Here is a 17,668-nt window from a genome sequence, read left to right as displayed (position 1 = left end):
AGCTGTTTGTATCTCTGTATAGGTGAGTATTCCATTAGCGCTGTCTCTAGTCGTTTTAATGGAGCCAGTGAAGGCTTTTGGCAGGCCCATTACAGCACCAGTCCCCCCCACTACACATCCACCCACCCAAATATCTCTTCTCATTACCTGATCGACCTGTTAGCATTCGTTACCAAAAGCTGTAGCCGCTCCCCGCAGAGTACTTCAGATAGATTTCCCATTTTAGATCAAAGCAAAGTGGAGTCAGCTTCGATTGGAGCCGACGTCGAAGGAGTTCTTCAGGGCAAACCAGCTGTGACTGGGCTGATGTGTAGCTGTCACTGTGTCGTGACATGATATAATATGAAATTATATTGAACAACGCTGGTTTGGCACTAAATTGTTAGCAGGGCTTCAGGTCTGACAGCAGCCAGTTTATGGCTTTAATCCCAAGGTCCTTTAAACCTTGTTTGACATAAATTGAGTTTGGCTTCTTGACGGAGGAAAAAAAGAGCAATGACAGAAAAAAAACACTTTCCGTTCTTCCGTCCTGTTTGGTTCAAATGGAAAGTTTTTCTGTCTGTGAAGTTTCATTTAATCCTGAACCACAGTGAATGTAGATGTTAACGTCAAAAGGAGGGCCGTGGAATTCGTTATCGTTGCAATCTGTAAAACCGCAATTTTGACTTTAAACTGACACCGTCTCCCAGATCACATGCCTATATCCACATACTGCGTCATCCAGATCTTAAATTATAATACCTAAGCTGAACAGCTTTTGACGGTCATCTCATCTCATTGTTAGGACGCTGACATCAGCTAGTGATCTGTGATAAATCTGCTATGTAAAGCCCAATGAAAACCCCGAACACAGTTCTGAGGGACCCGTTACCATGACTAATGCCCCGACTGACAGCGAAAGATAAGACTCATCCTTCACCTTAGCCGAGGCCATTTCTCAGCAATAATGTTCATAATGGAGTGCTCCGGTGTCGTTATTGTGTGAATAATTTAAATGGTGGTTTAGGTTATTGGGCACCGAGGTCGCAGCCACAACACCTATTGAGCCTGATCCAGATGAGATCCAGCTGCCCTGTACAGTAAGTTGAGACACCTCTGAGGGGGACTTTCCTATGTACGGAAGTTAAACGGCTGGATGTGACCAAGAGGCAATGATTTGGTGTGTCGCTTAATTAGATGTTCCGGCAACATCTGTTTTTAAGGGGAAACTGCAACTCTGGCACATTAATTCACTTTGTAATGAATGACTGAATGTCAATGCAGGCCGTGAAATCACCAAGAGGGAAGTATGTGTGTCTGTGTGTGTGCAACACAGTAAGGCTTTTCCATCTGTTTGGCAAAAACATTCCCCCCTCCAACACTGGCACCATCGCTGCGCAGTAGCCAGAACGAGGAGGGATTCAAGATGGCCTAATGCTGATTGGAATGCCTTTTGAATGGGAAAAAAATGAAACAAAGATGGAGTGGACATTACGCCGCTGAATCTTAGTTAAGGACGCTTCATGAGTGTGTGACAGTGTCATTAATCTCATGAAATTACAGACAGAGAAACCAATACAGAATCAGAGGCTGCTAACAAAAAAATATACATAGAAAGATTTTCAGATAGAACATTGCTGTGCTGAAATCCTTTGAAAATGCATTCAAAAGGATGCTCATATTCATGCTCCCATGAATGATGACAAATTACCATAAAAGTCATTTGTCATAAAAACCTATATAACGTAACCAAATATCGTTTTCTGTGTTCCAGTTGGAACTAACAGATGTAGCCATGCTTCGCTTTCCAGCAGGATAAAAATGGGACGCCGTTTCCTCCCTGGGTGACTGACTGCCGTCCACGGAGACCACTTGGCACCTGGAGTGACAGGCTGCCATCAGCATGTAAAGATGCTAATATGAATTCTGATCACTCACTCGTACAGGCAAGGGAATTGCTGCCCATCACCAGCATCTAGTGATTCTCCACACATGGCAAAGTCAAGGGGCGCGCTGTAAAACCCAGGTAAATGGAGTTGGCATGACAGTCAAAGCCAGATTCTGCTTGACACTTCCTTTCTAAGTGATAGCGCTACAAGATGTGCTCTGTAATGTAATAAATTGGGAGCTCTGCCCTCAAGATTTCAGGCTGATGAGAAATTTCAATGACAAATCCATCGCTTAGACTATCTCTGTCCTTCAGTCTTCACGCCTGCGCGAGCCCAGGAGGGTCAAAGGCTAATTACCAAACAGAATAAGAGGGAGAGTAGGAGATAGACAGAACCTGCACATGTTTAAAAGGTGTAAATTTATGCAGATTAGACCGGAATGTCTTTTGACCGTAATTGAAGACGAAAAGGCACCTCACCAAAATCGTACACAGACATGAGCCATGGAAGGTTTCATGTCCGTTTTGGAGCTTACCTTTGTTTTATCCCAAGTTAGGGATGAATAAAACAAGGACAAGTTACATCCACAGTATTACTGCATCATACCACCTCACCTGTTGTTATATTCTCAAAGTCTCAATCTACTCATTTCAATCTCATGAAGAAACCTGATAAAGCTATTTCCCAAAACTCTTCCTTTAACAGCACTTCATGCATCAGTATCAGTTTGATGTATCAGTTGGGTATTTTAGTATGTTGTAACAGGTAGAAACAGTGTTATTGTTGTACATAAATGGTAAGATTACATGTGGAATAGCCTAAAACTAATATTTACATGCAATTATACATATACAAGTATCAAAGAATAAGCAAATGATCCAGGACAACAAAGAAAAAAGCCCAACCTGACTCAAAGGTTAGGCCAACATCGCAGAGACGACGCCCGCTCTGCACCACTGTCCCTCCACTTCTCTCCTCCCTTTGCGGATTCTTGCTTCACCCGGGAGAGTGAGGATACTGTCTACTCTGCTGAGACTCCCCCTTGCTTGACATCTCGACACGAGGAGAAGGATGTTCCTGTCTGTCTCGTCACATCACAGCCGTCCTGATTCGGATCCCTCCCATCCAACACCCTGTGATGCTTCTCTTTAAAAAGCTGCCCGTCCATCATAAACATCCTCCCTTTTATGTTCCCCGCCTGAGAGGGAAGGGGAAAGAGAGAAATCAGCCTCTCTCTCAAACACAAGCTGACAGCACTAAGCAGACTGACGTGACATCAGAGGAGCGGTGTGCCAGACGTAGCTTTGAATTTCCATAACAAGGTAACACCACAATTATTAGTCACTCAGTGAGACCATGGCTCCGAAAACTTATTGAAATATTCCTGAATTTTCAGAATTGAACATCCCAGCAATACGCAGCAGATCCATACTCGAGTTACAACTGATCCTCTAACTTTTTCTTTTGTCTGAAAATTGTTAATCATATAAATCATTGTCCCTTAATCAGTCTTCTAAATATTCTCAGCAGTTCTGCAAGAGTCTTAAATTAAATCCCTCACCTTGACTCCATATAAATGTAATACTGTCAATAAAGGAGATATAAATAGATAGGGGTGTAACCATTCATAATCTACCTGAATATTTTAAAAGGGTCTTTTGGGCAATGAGGCAGGGAAAGAGAAGAAGAGAGAGAGACTTGATCAATCTTCTGAGTTCTGCCTCTACAATCAGAAGTGCGCTAATTGAAACGGTGTGGAGTCATCTCCCTAAAGGATGAACCTTATCAGATTTCTCATGATAATTTACCACAAAATTGTCATTAAAAAAAAAGCTCTTCCGTCTCACACGTTGCCTCTCCTCTCCCGTCTGGACAATGATTGAGAAAGAGTTGCTTATTGGCCGTCTGGGAGGAAGCAGCGAGAAATGTTAAGGAGACCTTTTCAATGCCCGACCCATTCAGTTTGTGAATGTTAATGTTTTCTAATGAAGACATGAACTGAAAACTGAACTATAAGGCTTGATAACAGGCGGGGATGGTTAAAAACAGAGAGGAGAGTGACAAAATTAGAGTTGAAAAGTGATTTTTTTTTTTATAGTGAGCGGTTCGTGCTTAAGGACACAAATAGCCTAAAAAGGGAAATATGTAGCATGTCAAAGGCTTAAAGAAAGATCATGAGTGTTTAAGGTGGATTGGTGGACATATTTTAAAGGTGCTTACTCTGAGCCTTCACCACACGTCCACCTTTCCCTAAGCTTTTTCTATTTTCAGTGTGAAGCTAATGAATTGGGACCTGGAAAAGGTTTCTCTGGAGGCTTACAATGAGAAATGATAAGAGATTATTTTAGAATGAAGATCAATGACAAAGTCCAAACGTTATGAGGAGCAGCAGCAGGAGGAGGTGGAGGAGGAGAAGCATGTGCCCTAATGTAAGATGAGCGTAATGTGCAACCCAAGGCCAAAGGCGAGAGCTTCATCTCACCAATTCTCTTTACAGGAGTGGAAATTACTCGATGCCATACATAGCTGATTTATACAAATTAATGACCCGGGTTATTAATAGTCAGAGATGCATATATTAAACACTATGAGTAAAGGTAGCTTTAATTATGCATCCTTTATAAAACCTGTTTGACTTCAGTGCCTGGCGTGTAGGTGTGTTTTCAAAATTAATCCGATTTATGAAAAATGAGAGCTAATGTAGCAATTGTGCCTCTCTCTCTCTCATTTTGAATCACACGTTGCCTCTAATATATCTATTCTATTCATTTAAACAGTGACAATACGTTATGAAAATGTGTCTTCAAACAGATAATGGAAAAAGGCTGTTCTTTATTTTTATGGCTTGGTTTAGCTGCATTGTCAGCCAAAGTACTTGCAATAGAGTTTTCTGCATATTATTTATAGTGCAGTTATTGTTTGAGCATTACTATGGATACAGCGTATTAACACCAACGCTGTTCACATTTCACTGGACACTTTGGGGGCACCGTATGAGCGAGAGTTCCTGCCCCTTCTGTTGTCCGAGGGGACCGCCGCGCTGACAATGGTGTCACCTCTCCCCCGGGGGGGACACCTCCGAGTGATTTGTGGTCGGGGAAGACTGATGAACTGCTATTGCCACCCTGTTTCTTTGGAAGATCAATTCTACATGTAGGAGGGTGCTTTATGAATGATGGAGACCTCCTCAAGCCATCCATACAGCTGCCCAAAGACACAGCCCTGGCCCCCACAGCACCTACATGGCAGGAATAAAGCAATCACTCTTCTCAACAGGGCCATGCATTACGCACACACACCCACACATGAACCTACCCGCATGAATACACAGATGACACACAAAGCACGTGCACAGAAAAACACTTGTATGTGTTCGCAGGGAATCAATGGAAACCCTATTCGGTGTCATTTCGCTGCCTTTTAAGTTTATTCAGAAGCATTTTCCAGAGGCGAAACTTTGCCACGTTATAGAAGATTGTGCCTTCGTTTGGACAAAGCGCTGCTGAATGGGACTCATCATGAGAACAGCGCTGTCAGTTTGCACTCTGGCACTGCGTCTGCCTTTCTGGACAGGCCCAGAACTGGGTGCATGCCAATAAGAGCGATCTGATGGTATTGAGGGATCATTTGCAGCACACATCTGAAGGCTGAATAGCATTGTGAATAGGAGCAGCATACGTAGATGTCATGCCTCCCGCAGAGAGGTTGAAAGCGAAAAGTAGAGCGCAATGAATACTTGAGTGTTCTGGAGGCTATGAAATTGAAAGGCCTCTCACCATTTTTTTGCCAAAAGATTTCAATAGGAAAATAAAGGCAGCTCGTGCTTTTTAATCGCAACTTTGAGATTGATTGGGTGAAGTTGTGGTGCGGGGTTGACAGATGCTCCTCTTTTATAATAAATCCTGGTGTCGAGCACAAGAAAGGGGAAATAATGCAGCAGGGCTACCTGATATACGAGAGTATCACACATAGTTTTTAAAAAAATGAATATTTCTTTAAATAGCCACACTTTCTGTATCAAATTGCATTTTCCAAAGCAATGGAGTAATCCACTCTGTAAGAATTGTTGCATTTGTTTTTTCCTTTAATTAGAATATATTCTGTTTCACACTTTCATCAGCACAAAGCACTAAAAGCATCCAAGATTCAATTTGCATTTCACAAATAATTTGCATAGAGTCCTCTTGTTCATGATGTGCTAAACACCCAATCAGGTTGCGGTCCCTTGATATCAGTGTTTCAGAGCAAAGCAAGACAGATGCACAGCTGAGATAACTTCCATTTACAGTGTAAGCCTGGGAGAGCCACAGTGTAGAGGCCATATAGTATTTATGGGTTAATCAATACAGTAGCTGGATGACACCATGTCCCCGCTACTTTCTGTCATGATGATGGCTCACTAATTTTGGAAGAGCTGCTTTCTCCTCCTGCCTTCAGCAGCCCGCACGACGGTTTAATTTGGCTGTAAAAATGCCAATCACCAGGCTACTTCTTGTTCCTAGGGGAGGTCATGATGGGGGCAAGTCCATAGGAGGAAATATATTCACATAGTTCTCTTAGAGACACTGCTAACCCCTGACATCCCATTTGGGTTGTAATTCCATGTTGTTAAAGTGACAGGGACCCGGGCCTCTGTGCTCTTAGAGACGGGGAGGCGGGGGCGAGTCCTGATCAGAGAGGTCTTTAATTCTTGTTCTCTGAGTGAGGACGTCTGTGTGTGTGTGTGTGTGTGTGTGTGTGTGTGTGTGTGTGTGTGTGTGTGTGTGTGTGTGTGTGTGTGTGTGTGAGTGTGTGTGTGTGTGTGTGTGAGTGTGTTTGTGAGAGAGAGCTAGAGGGAGAGAAAGAGAGAAAGAGGGGGGAAGAGAGAGTGTGTGTGATGCCATTTATGTGTGCGTGTTCTAGATTTGTATCTGAAAGAGTAAGAACATCCTTGACTCTAAGCACTGTGTGTGTGTGTGTGCGTGCGTGTGTGTATAATATGTGTGCAGCACCGAGCACCCACACGCAGCATGTTTTGGTATTTGTATGTGTCTTCCTGCTGGCAGGGGTCAGAACACATCAGAGGCACAGAGGGAGACCCGGGACCATCCCACTCTGCAGAGATACTGCTGGCTCAAGAAAAAAGCAATACGAGTGGCGAAAAAAACTCATTACCTTGGCACTAAGACTTAACGCTTCTTCCTTGAACTGGCTTTGATCTCTACCTAATGTGGATATATGGGAGAAGTGATGCTTTTACTGTGATGAAAGCTAACATTTAACTGCTCACATTAAATTAGCAAGGAAAGGAACCTCAGGCGTATTTGCATTTTGGGGCAGTGGTGAGAGGGGTGCTTAACAAATCTTTGCACCAGTTATAATACAGACTATGTGAGCATGTTTTTTTTTTTTTTACCGACAAATACATTTTACACCCCTACCAACAGTAACAGTAGCATAAAGGCCATTTCACCAGGGCTCATTGCCTTCTGTATTAGCATTTCCTGTTACTGTCTATTAAACTAATTGCATTTAACTCTATTTTTAACAGTACATTTTGTCTTTTTTTAGATGACATGTGTAGCCACCCATCAGTAGAAAACATTTACAAACCTGCTAGCTCATTCTACTCTATATAGTATTTTTGGTTTTCTGCCTAACTGTAACATAAATGACATTTTAAAGCTCCCTACTACACTTTATTTGCATGTTATTATATCAAAAATACATCCCGTCTTAAACACACTATCACATTGATGCATTGTTCATTCTGTAGGCTACATTTGATTATCTTTAAATAGCATATGCACGGTCTGGATGGATGCTAAACTGCAGTTTAATGTGTGCAATGATATTAAACTGCAATATCTAGTATGCAATTTCTAGTTAAATTTAATTAGTATAACCAACCTGAACAAAAGCTTTGAAAACGTGTGACATTTAATAAAACAGTAGCCTATTAGTGGGTGAGTGTGTTTGCATATTGACGCATAGCTTGTAACAAATGGCTTTTTATAAGCACTTAAAATACCTTCAAAAGGCCAATTAGAGTAATTAGAAATAAATGCAGGGAAGTCATACATTTATGTGGAAATATTACGTGAGGGTTTACAAGGAAACGTGATGATGGATGACGTGGACACATATGTGGGGACATTATTTGGAATATTATTCAGATAATTGGGGTTTGGTTGGTGATTATAAGCCTGAAAGTAAAAAAAAAAATCAGCTATGATTCCCATGAAAAGCAGAGGTGGGAGGACACTCGTGCCTGGTGTCCGCCCCTTTCTGAGAAGTAAAGAGTTAACGGAGGAGGTGGGTTTGCCCATTCTCCTGCTGTGAGTGACGCGATCATCTCCCTTATCCCTCAACTTTGCCTGTTGCCAGACCAGGCAGCCGATGTGGACGCTGGCTATCACTGCTGACATTTCTGAACGCGATCAACCCCCCCCCCCAGAACATAAATTATATCCCCTCCCACCTTGTTTATATATTTATTTTTTTTCCGCTGACTTTTCCCGCAGGCTGCTATTCCGTAACGATGATTTTTAGTTTTTCCTTCCATCGGACTCCCCGATGTTGTGCAGTCTACTACACGAAGGCGTGAATCTTTCCTGAGTAGAGGTGGATCTTCCCGGATACGTCGAGGGGGTTTATTAAATTAGAAGAAGAAAGAAAAAAAAGAAGACTTTCACGGAAATCTCCACAAATAAACATGCCGCGGAGGAAACAAGAAGCGCCCAAGCGCGCAGCAGGTATGTGGATCCAATTGTAATGTGCGTAAAAATAAGCTTTACTATCACAAAACTGCGGGTGTTACCTTTTGTTTTGGAGAGCTCACTTCACAGTCACTGCATTTCCGTTTCCACTTTGTGTGTTTTTGCTCTCTAACGATCCGCTTTGTCACTCTTGGCTTGTGAGACATCATAGGAACTGGTCCCCTTATTGGACACTTTGTATAAAACAAGCTGGTGATCGTGCGTTTTCGCTCTCCGCGCTGTGCGACCATACCGTGGTCCCATCGGACGAGTTGCCTGCCGTAAACTTTCGTTTCCTATTGTTCCCAACTTGAATCCCTGACAGTTTCCCGATCCTAACACATCTACCTTTTGATCTGTGGGAGTAAACCCTGTGAGGGGGAGAGGGGAAAAAAAAAACAGTGTTTTCATGATGGTGAGTGCCCGAGGCGTGCCATAAGGGGGACATAAGGGCTTTGTGCGCATTTGATCCGAGCGCATAACTTCTTTGCACAAACTGGGGGGGAAAAAAAGCACCTACCTCTGAGCTTTTTTTTCTTTTCTTTTCTTGGGATAGGATAAACAATTTGAGAGCAGACAATGGGGTTTCGTGGGCTGGAAGGAGCCATAATCGACAGTTGCCATGTCTGATTTGACGGTTGATTGATTGGCTGTCATGCGGCTTTGATCTGATCCTTCCCGATTTGCATCAGAAAATCACTTCCCACCATGTGCTGCAAGCCCCTGACGTCACGTTTAAACCACTTTGAAAGGCCCTGTGTACTTTTTTTCTCTCTCTCTCTCTCTTTCTTTTTTTTTTCTTATGGCTAAATGACTACGAAAAAGTAAAGGGGGGGGGGGGAGTGGTTTCACAGTAAGACATCACACACAAGCAGGCACACACACACACACACACATACACATGCATACTTCCAGCAGAAAACATCACACTGCCCTGTGCACATGCTCACTTGTTCACTTTGAACACACACACACACACACACACACACACACACACACACACACACACACACACAGTGTGTAGAGGAGGCGGGAGGAGTGGGTTAGAGGTTGTAAAAGGAGCCGTGTGCTATGTAATGGAGGGGAGGAATGGGTTTGCTCTGTCAGACCGGGCCGTCACAACGGCTTTGTTTCATGTTTGATTTAATTGTCTCTCCCCTGACAGGCCCATTCATCAATGGCTTTAATGGTCAATCAGAGACAGGCTGAGTGAGTGCTCCCATTCTGTTTAGCCATAAGCTGGCCTGGGCTTTTATTTCATCAAAATGCCCCAGCCTAATGTACATGCTCACTGGCTCAGAGTGGCCGCGGGGACCACATAAAGAATGACTGAAAGCTTTCTGATTTCAGATCAGTGAGGATGTTTTGTTTTTTTCGTCTCCTCCTCTCCTCTCTCCTCTCTCCTCCCTGCTACACTGCTGTTTCTCTGTTGACAAAAAGGAATAAAAGGCTGTAATATAGATCGTTTTGTGTTTTTAGAAAACAACTTTTTCTCCCTGAAACCACGCTTCTTTGTTCATTCATTCATCTATTCATTTCTTCATTTTTTCATGCTCCCCTTCCACCCCTGTCAGTCAGCCCGTGCAGCTGCAAGTTATAAAGTTGTCAACTGTTCAGTGGCACACAAAGGGTGATGATGAATTGATTGCAGGCAGAGCATGGTGATAGAGAGAGCAAAGAAAAGGATGACAGATGATGGGCCTTGATTAGGGACTTAGGGGGAGAGTCAGCCCACTGCAACCTTGAGACTTGCATGAAAAATCTACCCCGCTACACACACACACACACGCACATACACTCTGATTTGCTCTCTCATTGTCTCTCCAACACACTCTCCCTCTCTTTCTTTCCTTCCTCTGGCTGAGAGGGGTTCTCTCTCCACAGTACAAAACTTGTTTTGCCTGCTTCATTAGCATTGGTCCAATTAGCCGTGAGGCTGATGGAGTCCTGACAGCCCCCGTGATTGGAGATGACAAGCTCGGGGTGCCCAACCCAATGAGGTTTGCCACCACTTTGATGTAATCAACTTGATATTACACAGAGCCGCTCGCCTTTGGTTGTGCTGTAACTCAATTTTCCGCTGCAGGTGACAAATGGGCCTGCCTACCTGGGTCAGGTCTGAGTGCTCTTAACAACCGAGGGCAGCTGGCCATGTAAACAGCCGAGCAAACATGAGAAAGGGACTCTCCCAGCTGTGGAAATACAGACCCACTTCCTTTATGGATGGTGATTAGCTTCGCCACAAGCCTGAGGCCTAAAGCTGTTGAAATGGCCGCAGAAAGTTGAAATGCTCCGCAGACTTAACATGAAGTCGTCTTTACACTCATCGTGTGGGCAAAGAAATGTCTAACCTGTACAGTATGTCTGCAGAATGGTGTCAGTGTGTTTACAGGATCCAGAGTGTTGCATTAGTTAGCGCACTGTTAGTCCATGTTATAACAGCAACCTGGTCTTGTGTGTGTGTGTGTGTGTGTGTGTGTGTGTTAGAGAGTCTGACACAGGAGGTGGGGGTTAGTCTGATTTGGACCAGGCTCCACAGCAACAGTCTCTTCTTTCTGCAGGGTCAGGACTATTGCTGCCAGACTGGCAGCCATCACTCATGTCTCTCTCTATGCGTGCAAATCAGTGAGCAAAGCATGCACTTTCTGATTTGTTGTGTTTGTGTGTGTGTGTGCGCGCAAGGGGTTTGGCTTGTGATAGTGATGAAAGGAATTGTAACAGTAGACCACCTGCTGGGATCAGGCCATAATTCTCTGAGCTCTTTAGGCCCGTCCATGTTGCTCCGTTTCGTCCTTCTCTTCCCTTCTCTCTGTCTTTGCGCACCACCTATGCAGCATATTCCAACTTAGAAACACAAGACAAAGCACACAAACACGCAGTGTTGACGCAAGTAAAGATAGGAGCATTAACAGCACACATTGCCGTCACATGGGCACATGTTGTGACTGGGTTGTTAAAAGCAGCAAGTGAGAAATGAAGTAAGCTGTTTTTATATCCATCTGCCTTCCTGTTGTTTATGTGTGAAAAGCATGCCCTTATGGAAGCAGCAGGGGGGCACGATTTGGGACTTAATTGTTCGGCCGACAGTGCTGGCGCGATTTAACAACAATACGCCTCCGCTGGCGTTGTTTGCAGGTGTGAGCGCCGCAAATGTTTTGTTTTCGGCCTTGCAGGCCCTGTTGCTAATGAAAGTCCTGTGGCTGGATTCCGGCGAGGTTGAGTCACGTCTGTGATCTATGTGTCTGATAAGTGCATACCTAATGAGGCTGTGAGCACCAGTGGAAGGAGGAGGAGGAGGAGGAGGAGGAAGGCTGACAGAGTGTTTCCCACAGGTATTGACAGATGCCTTTTTGTTTTTGCCATAGGCCCTGACTCCATAAATCCTGCCTGTGTAATGATAACAGTGCCACCCTGCCAGCAAGTGAGTGAAAGAGACAGTGTAGGAGAAGAGAGAAAGAGGGCAGAGGTGGGAGGAAGAAGAGGAGGAGGAGGTGCTGGTGGTGGGGACGATGAGGAGAAGTAGAGCGGGGGCGGTGAAATGGGCCTCCTCTGCTTTTTAACACACACTTGGCAGATGTCAAGCCATAGGGTTGGGCTTCGGGAGAGAAAGAGGAGTATAAGTGCTGTTGTAGTGTCACAAATAGAAAACCGTTAGCCATCCAGTCTTAGCTTTCAGTGTGCTCTCAGTCGAGGTTTTCAGCCAGGACTGCTGTCTGGCCACTGAGTCGGAGGCTTTGTAAAAATAGTCCCACCGCTGTTGTGATAGATGCAGCTGTACTGTAGCGACACTTGGGACAGCCTGGATCCCTACAAGCCCAGCTCCCACCCACCCTCTCTCTGTCTCCCGCCCCTTCCTCGAGGTAGAGAGTGTCAGAGCCTGGTGGGATGTGTGCTCTTTTCGTGGGGAAACTGAGCTGCGCCGGTCTTCAGGGGTCCTGAAACCCAATCCTGGAGGAGAATAGCCCGGCCATGCCAGAGAGCCGATTTCCTTTTCAACAGAGTCATTTATCACTGACCCACCCTTCGCTTCTGACACAGTGACGTGTGTCATTTATCAAACAGGCTTTAGCAGACACACAGAGAAGGGAGGTGGATAAGGGGCAGAGAGAAAGAGAAAGAGAGAGTGAAAGAGGGGAAACAAGACAGAGAGTGGCCTGAGAGAAACAAAGAGAAGGAGAGGAATGGAGAATGAGCTGCAGAGTCAGTGGAGAGAAAAAGAGGAATTGGAGAGCTGGGAAAAGTGTGTGTCTGTGTGTGTGTGCGTGTGTGTGTCTGTGTGTTTTTTCCAGGGAAGAGTGAGTTTTCCTGAAACCCTTTTGGTAGGTGAGATTTTTTCAAGATGGGTCGTGTTACACACTGAGTTGTGTTTTGACGAGTGACAGAATGTTCTTCCATGACACGTCTCTAGATGTCTGACTGAAGGGGAGAAATATGTTTTGTGAGTACACAAAGTCCGACAAGTGTGTTGGTGTTGTTTACTCATAATATATTCACAGCGAACGCACCTAGGCGCCGTAACGTTGTGTGTGTGTGCGCGCACGCATGGCCATATGGTGTCAATGTTTAATGTCTGTGTGTGGGTGTGTGTGTGTGTGTTGCTCCCTGATGAGCAGGGCTGACAGGTATCACTCATGCAGCAGCCTGGCCTTTAAGTGAACCCGAGCTGCTCTGCTCCCCCGTGGCCCTAACAGGCTCTCTCCAAGATGGATGCTTCTTTAAAAATCAGATTAATGATGGATACCAGGCTTATAGTGCCATTTATCATGAAGAATATTATTTAGGCCGACCGTGTATGGCTGTAACTGGAGAGCCAGGACGAGAAGAAGCAGGGTGGAAAGCCTTAGACAGACACTCACTGCATGATGGATGGCTGAGCGCTCTCTCTGAGTGTTACTAGACACCAGCGCCGCAGCAGTAGGCCATAATCAGATAGCCCAGGGATGTTTATCCCGCAACTACACTACCCAGATTGCCTTGCCTGGAGGGTTGCTTTATGAAAGGTATCGTCTATCATTATTATCATCTTTAAAAAGTTAGTGGAATCCTGAGAAAACTCTGGACACTGAAGGGCACGTAGACGCCTCAGTGGAGTTTATTGCAATTGTACATTATAAAATGATCCATTGGATCCAATCTAACTGACTGTAATGATTACCTGGAAGTTTCCATTAAGCTTTGCCCAGAAGAGTCCCCTGCCCCGTGTCATTCCCCAACCATCATGAATAAAAGAGTACAGTGAGAGGTCAAGGCAAGGCCAGGCTCTGCTGCTGCTACAGAAAAAAGGGAGAGAAAAAAAATCTGTTGTTTTGTTTTTCGTCCTCTTCTTGTTCCCTCTCTCTGTCTCCTACCTCCTCCTCCTCCTCCTCACTACTGTGATTTATGGTGGCCATCCATCTTCAGGCTGCGTCCATCACCTCCTCGTTGCTAGGCGATCATGGCAGCAGCTGTGTGTTGTGAGAGGGCTTTAGTCGTCCCACTCCCAAGCCCGACTTTATTCCCTTCACCCCTGATTCAACTTTACACACAGTCCCAGTTTCAGACCTGAACCAATCCTATTTCCTCAACTGTAGGCCCAGTTTGAGCTCCGGATGTTGTGTGTCAACTCCATACACTGTATATTATTAACGGTCTATGATCAACTCTAGACTTTTACAATAGGCCTGGTTTTAGACCTGAATTGTAGAACTACCGTAACCCTTGTTTAACCCCACCCTTAAGATGTTAGGACCTTTTTTTCTTTTTTTTTTAGCTCCTATCTTCACAGTTATAGCCGTCAATCCAACATGGCACGAAAACATTTTACTTAACCTACTTCTAAAAAGGCAATGAAACAACTTTGAAACATGTACCCCCTGGTTTGACACAGTAATGATTAACTTTGACAGTTTGGGTTCATGGGACAAAGAAAACATGAGTAGATCAGACAGCTTTTAATAGATTTAGTATGAAGCTGCTGTGAAAACATTCCGTTGGCGGTGAAAAGAAATATGAACTTTCCGTTAACTAAACTGTATATACTGTACTCACCGTAGTTGAGCACATGCTGTTTTGCACTGCAGTTGACGACAATAAGACACTGCAGGTACACGAAGTTCCACTGTCAAATAATTTAGATTATTGGCTTTGAATTGACATGTATAAACTTATGGATTATGGTTCTACTGAACTAGTGTTTGTAAGTGTGTTGGGAAGCTGAGAGTTAAATAGCTGAAAGAGGGATTTCCCACTGCCTGATGACCTTTTTTAACAACATTCTTTCAAAACAGATTGAGGAGTTGTGCTTTGTGGAGCTTGGCTTGACAACTGACTGAGTACAGCTTACAGAAACAAGTGAGAGATAGAGAAGGAGGCAGAGATGTGGGCTAGTTGTAGGACGTCCGCCTGACTACACACAGACGAGGCAGGGTCTGTGTGTGCATGTCCGACTGAAACACCGCCTTCCCGTGGCATCTTGATCCTTACTGCCCTTGGTTCTGCACCTGTGGAAGCTGTTTGTGTTTTGTTTTGTTTTCTTAATTTTTTTTATCGCTTATTATGGCTGCGTCAAGTTTAAAAGAGGACTGGAACCATGAGTCACCTCGTTCTCTTCTACGTTAGAGTTAGTAACGGGAAGACTTTACGTGTCTGTGGCTCGTCTCATGTCAGATAGACAAGATGAATTTTCAAGTCTAGAAGGTCTGTATGTGCAGCTGGCAGCTCTGAGGTCCACTCATAACAAAACAATCAGCAGAGGGTTGAATCTATTCAGTCTCTCTCTCTCTCTCTCCCTCTCTCTCTCTCTCTCTCCTCTTACTATGTGCATGGACAAGGTCCAGCCCTAAGCTTTGCCTGGGGCCAGAATGATCTCTCTGTTTTTCCCATCTCCCATATCACACATCCTGCACTACAATCAGCGGACACAATGCATTCACAATGCCATCAGGGGGTAGAGCACACACACAAATAAAAAAACAAAAAAAACTGACAAAGGCATCCACGGTCGCTTGTAACACGATAGCCTGTGTAAGCATAATGCCGAATTATGTATTAAAAAAACTCGAAAAAATGAGCACAGGATTGCCTGGTCATATCCGGAACAAGCGAATTATGTCAGGACTTATTCACATTTCAGATGGCCGCAGATCACCTGTTACATATTTTCTCGTGGGACTTTCAAACCAGCCTGGAAGGATCAAAGGGAAAAAGGAGGGAGAGAACTAAGTTTGATTGAGTGTGTTGCTTTGACAAATGTGTGCAACAGAAAGGCATTTTAGGTATGTTTCTGATCCGCTGCTATTTTGACAGAATGGGGCTGTTTTAGACTAAATTATTGTAATCTATTTAAAGAGTTTTTAGGCTGCTGGGAAACTCGAGAGAGAGTGAGTGGAAGTTGGTGGTTTGTGGGTTTTTTGATTGAGACTAAGGTGACTTCCTGTCCCGTAGCGCGCTGGAGCTGTTTCCTGTCAGTAAGAGCCCCCCCCCCCCCCCCCCCCCCCCCCGAAGGTTTAAGGGCGTCAAGGTCCGGTTAAAACACATGTCAAGAAAAACTTGTCATGTCGTGGCACTGTTTAAACCCCCCCCCCGGTCTGATCACAGACTGACTCTCAAACTGCATGCGATCAAAGATCTTGGCGACTACGCCTAACCTCCTTTCCTCTGTTCTTCAACTGGATAATAGTAATAATAAATGATTTACTGTATATGTTATCTTTCATACAAGAAATGCAGCTCACTGTACTGTGTATAGGACTTTAAATGAGCATGCATTTTGCATCTTAAACCGTATACAATCGCCTGCACTTTCTTGTTTCCTGTTGCTTAATTCTTTTGTTGCCTTTAAGCAACACCATAAAGCTTTTTTTGTAATCTTGACAGTAAGCTATAAGGGACCACCCATGTAGACAATTTCCGCTCCCCTCCCTGTATCCCTGTAGTTGCTTCTTTGTGCACGGTACAGTTATCTATGCGTGGTAATCAAGCTATGGAACCTATATAAACAATGCTTTTGCAATAGCATTAGTTTCTGTTTTATTTTCTTAAAGATCCACGTAGGAAGTCAATTAAGCCTTCTTATTCCTCGCTTCTACTGGTGTAATGCACTAAAATATACACATTGAATTGACTTTATACATTACATTTCTTTATGAAGTGGGCAGCACTTTATTGCACATAGTAGCACAGTAGCTTTGTGGGAATTTAAACAGATCCTCTTTTCAGCATATCTTTGCACGACAGTTTCAGAAAAAGGAAAAAAACTTTTCTACATACATCTGTCGTCTGTGCTATTTTTATCGTCAAAAGCACAGATGAAATGTTGTGCTACACTGATGAACGCTCAAAAGGCCTCACCTTTATTTTCGTACCACGATGCCTGTGGCAAGGTTGTCCCTTTTCATTTTTTTTTTTCCAGAGACCAAGCAGTCGTTTGAGTATGAGGGTCAGAAACGGGTTTTTTAATGACACATCCTGTTTACCCCACTGCTGTTTGGGTGTGATCTGGCTCACAGACTGTTTTCCCAGCTGTGCAGGCCGGACCAGGAATATACACTGTGGTCATCAATTAAAGGCAGATTGAAGAAAAGGGACAGGACGTAGTCGTAGCTTAATGAAGAGGTATAGGATTGTGCTTTTCACAAAGATCTTCAAATGCATTTGCTGATTTGAGCTGAGATAATCCGGCAAGTGTAGAATTCTACTTGATTATTTTTTTTTAGGTCCTCCTCATATTATCATTACGAGGCCTATTTAAAATGTAGCATCAAAAACAGACAGTGCTTTCAGCAGCGGGAGAAATAGCCCATGGGACAGAGGGAAGGAGACAGAGAGAGACACACTGAGAGGCTCTGCTTTAGAGGCAGCCACAGCACCTTCCTGCTTAATCACCCCCTGTCCCTGCCCTGTCTGTTGTTCCTGATCGTCAGAGCAGCACTGCAGTATTTCTATCAGATGATCTCTCCCTCCTCGTCTGCGGCCCTTATGTTTATGAAAATGATACTCCACAGGAATGCCTCCTGCATGCCAAGGTGTCACTGTCTTTCCTCATCGCTTGCATCTACGTGCGTGTAGGAGTGTGTTTGTGTGTTT

At 44.2% G+C, this 17,668-nt stretch overlaps 1 protein-coding gene across 1 annotated transcript in view; it reads left to right on the top strand.

Annotated features, from left to right (window-relative positions):
* Positions 1–8,156: 8,156 nt before the first annotated feature.
* The window catches only part of tshz3a (teashirt zinc finger homeobox 3a), a 16,775-nt gene continuing 7,263 nt past the window's right edge, over positions 8,157–17,668 (top strand). Inside the window, exon 1 of the mRNA XM_032523888.1 lies at positions 8,157–8,602. Within this exon, the coding sequence (XP_032379779.1) occupies positions 8,563–8,602 (40 nt within the window). The 5' untranslated portion in view covers positions 8,157–8,562. The remainder of the gene's footprint in view (positions 8,603–17,668) is intronic.

The sequence above is a fragment of the Etheostoma spectabile genome, chromosome 8 (genome assembly GCF_008692095.1).
Source record: "Etheostoma spectabile isolate EspeVRDwgs_2016 chromosome 8, UIUC_Espe_1.0, whole genome shotgun sequence".
NCBI classification, from domain to species: Eukaryota; Metazoa; Chordata; class Actinopteri; order Perciformes; family Percidae; genus Etheostoma; species Etheostoma spectabile.
This window is presented reverse-complemented; position numbering and strand designations above follow the sequence as displayed.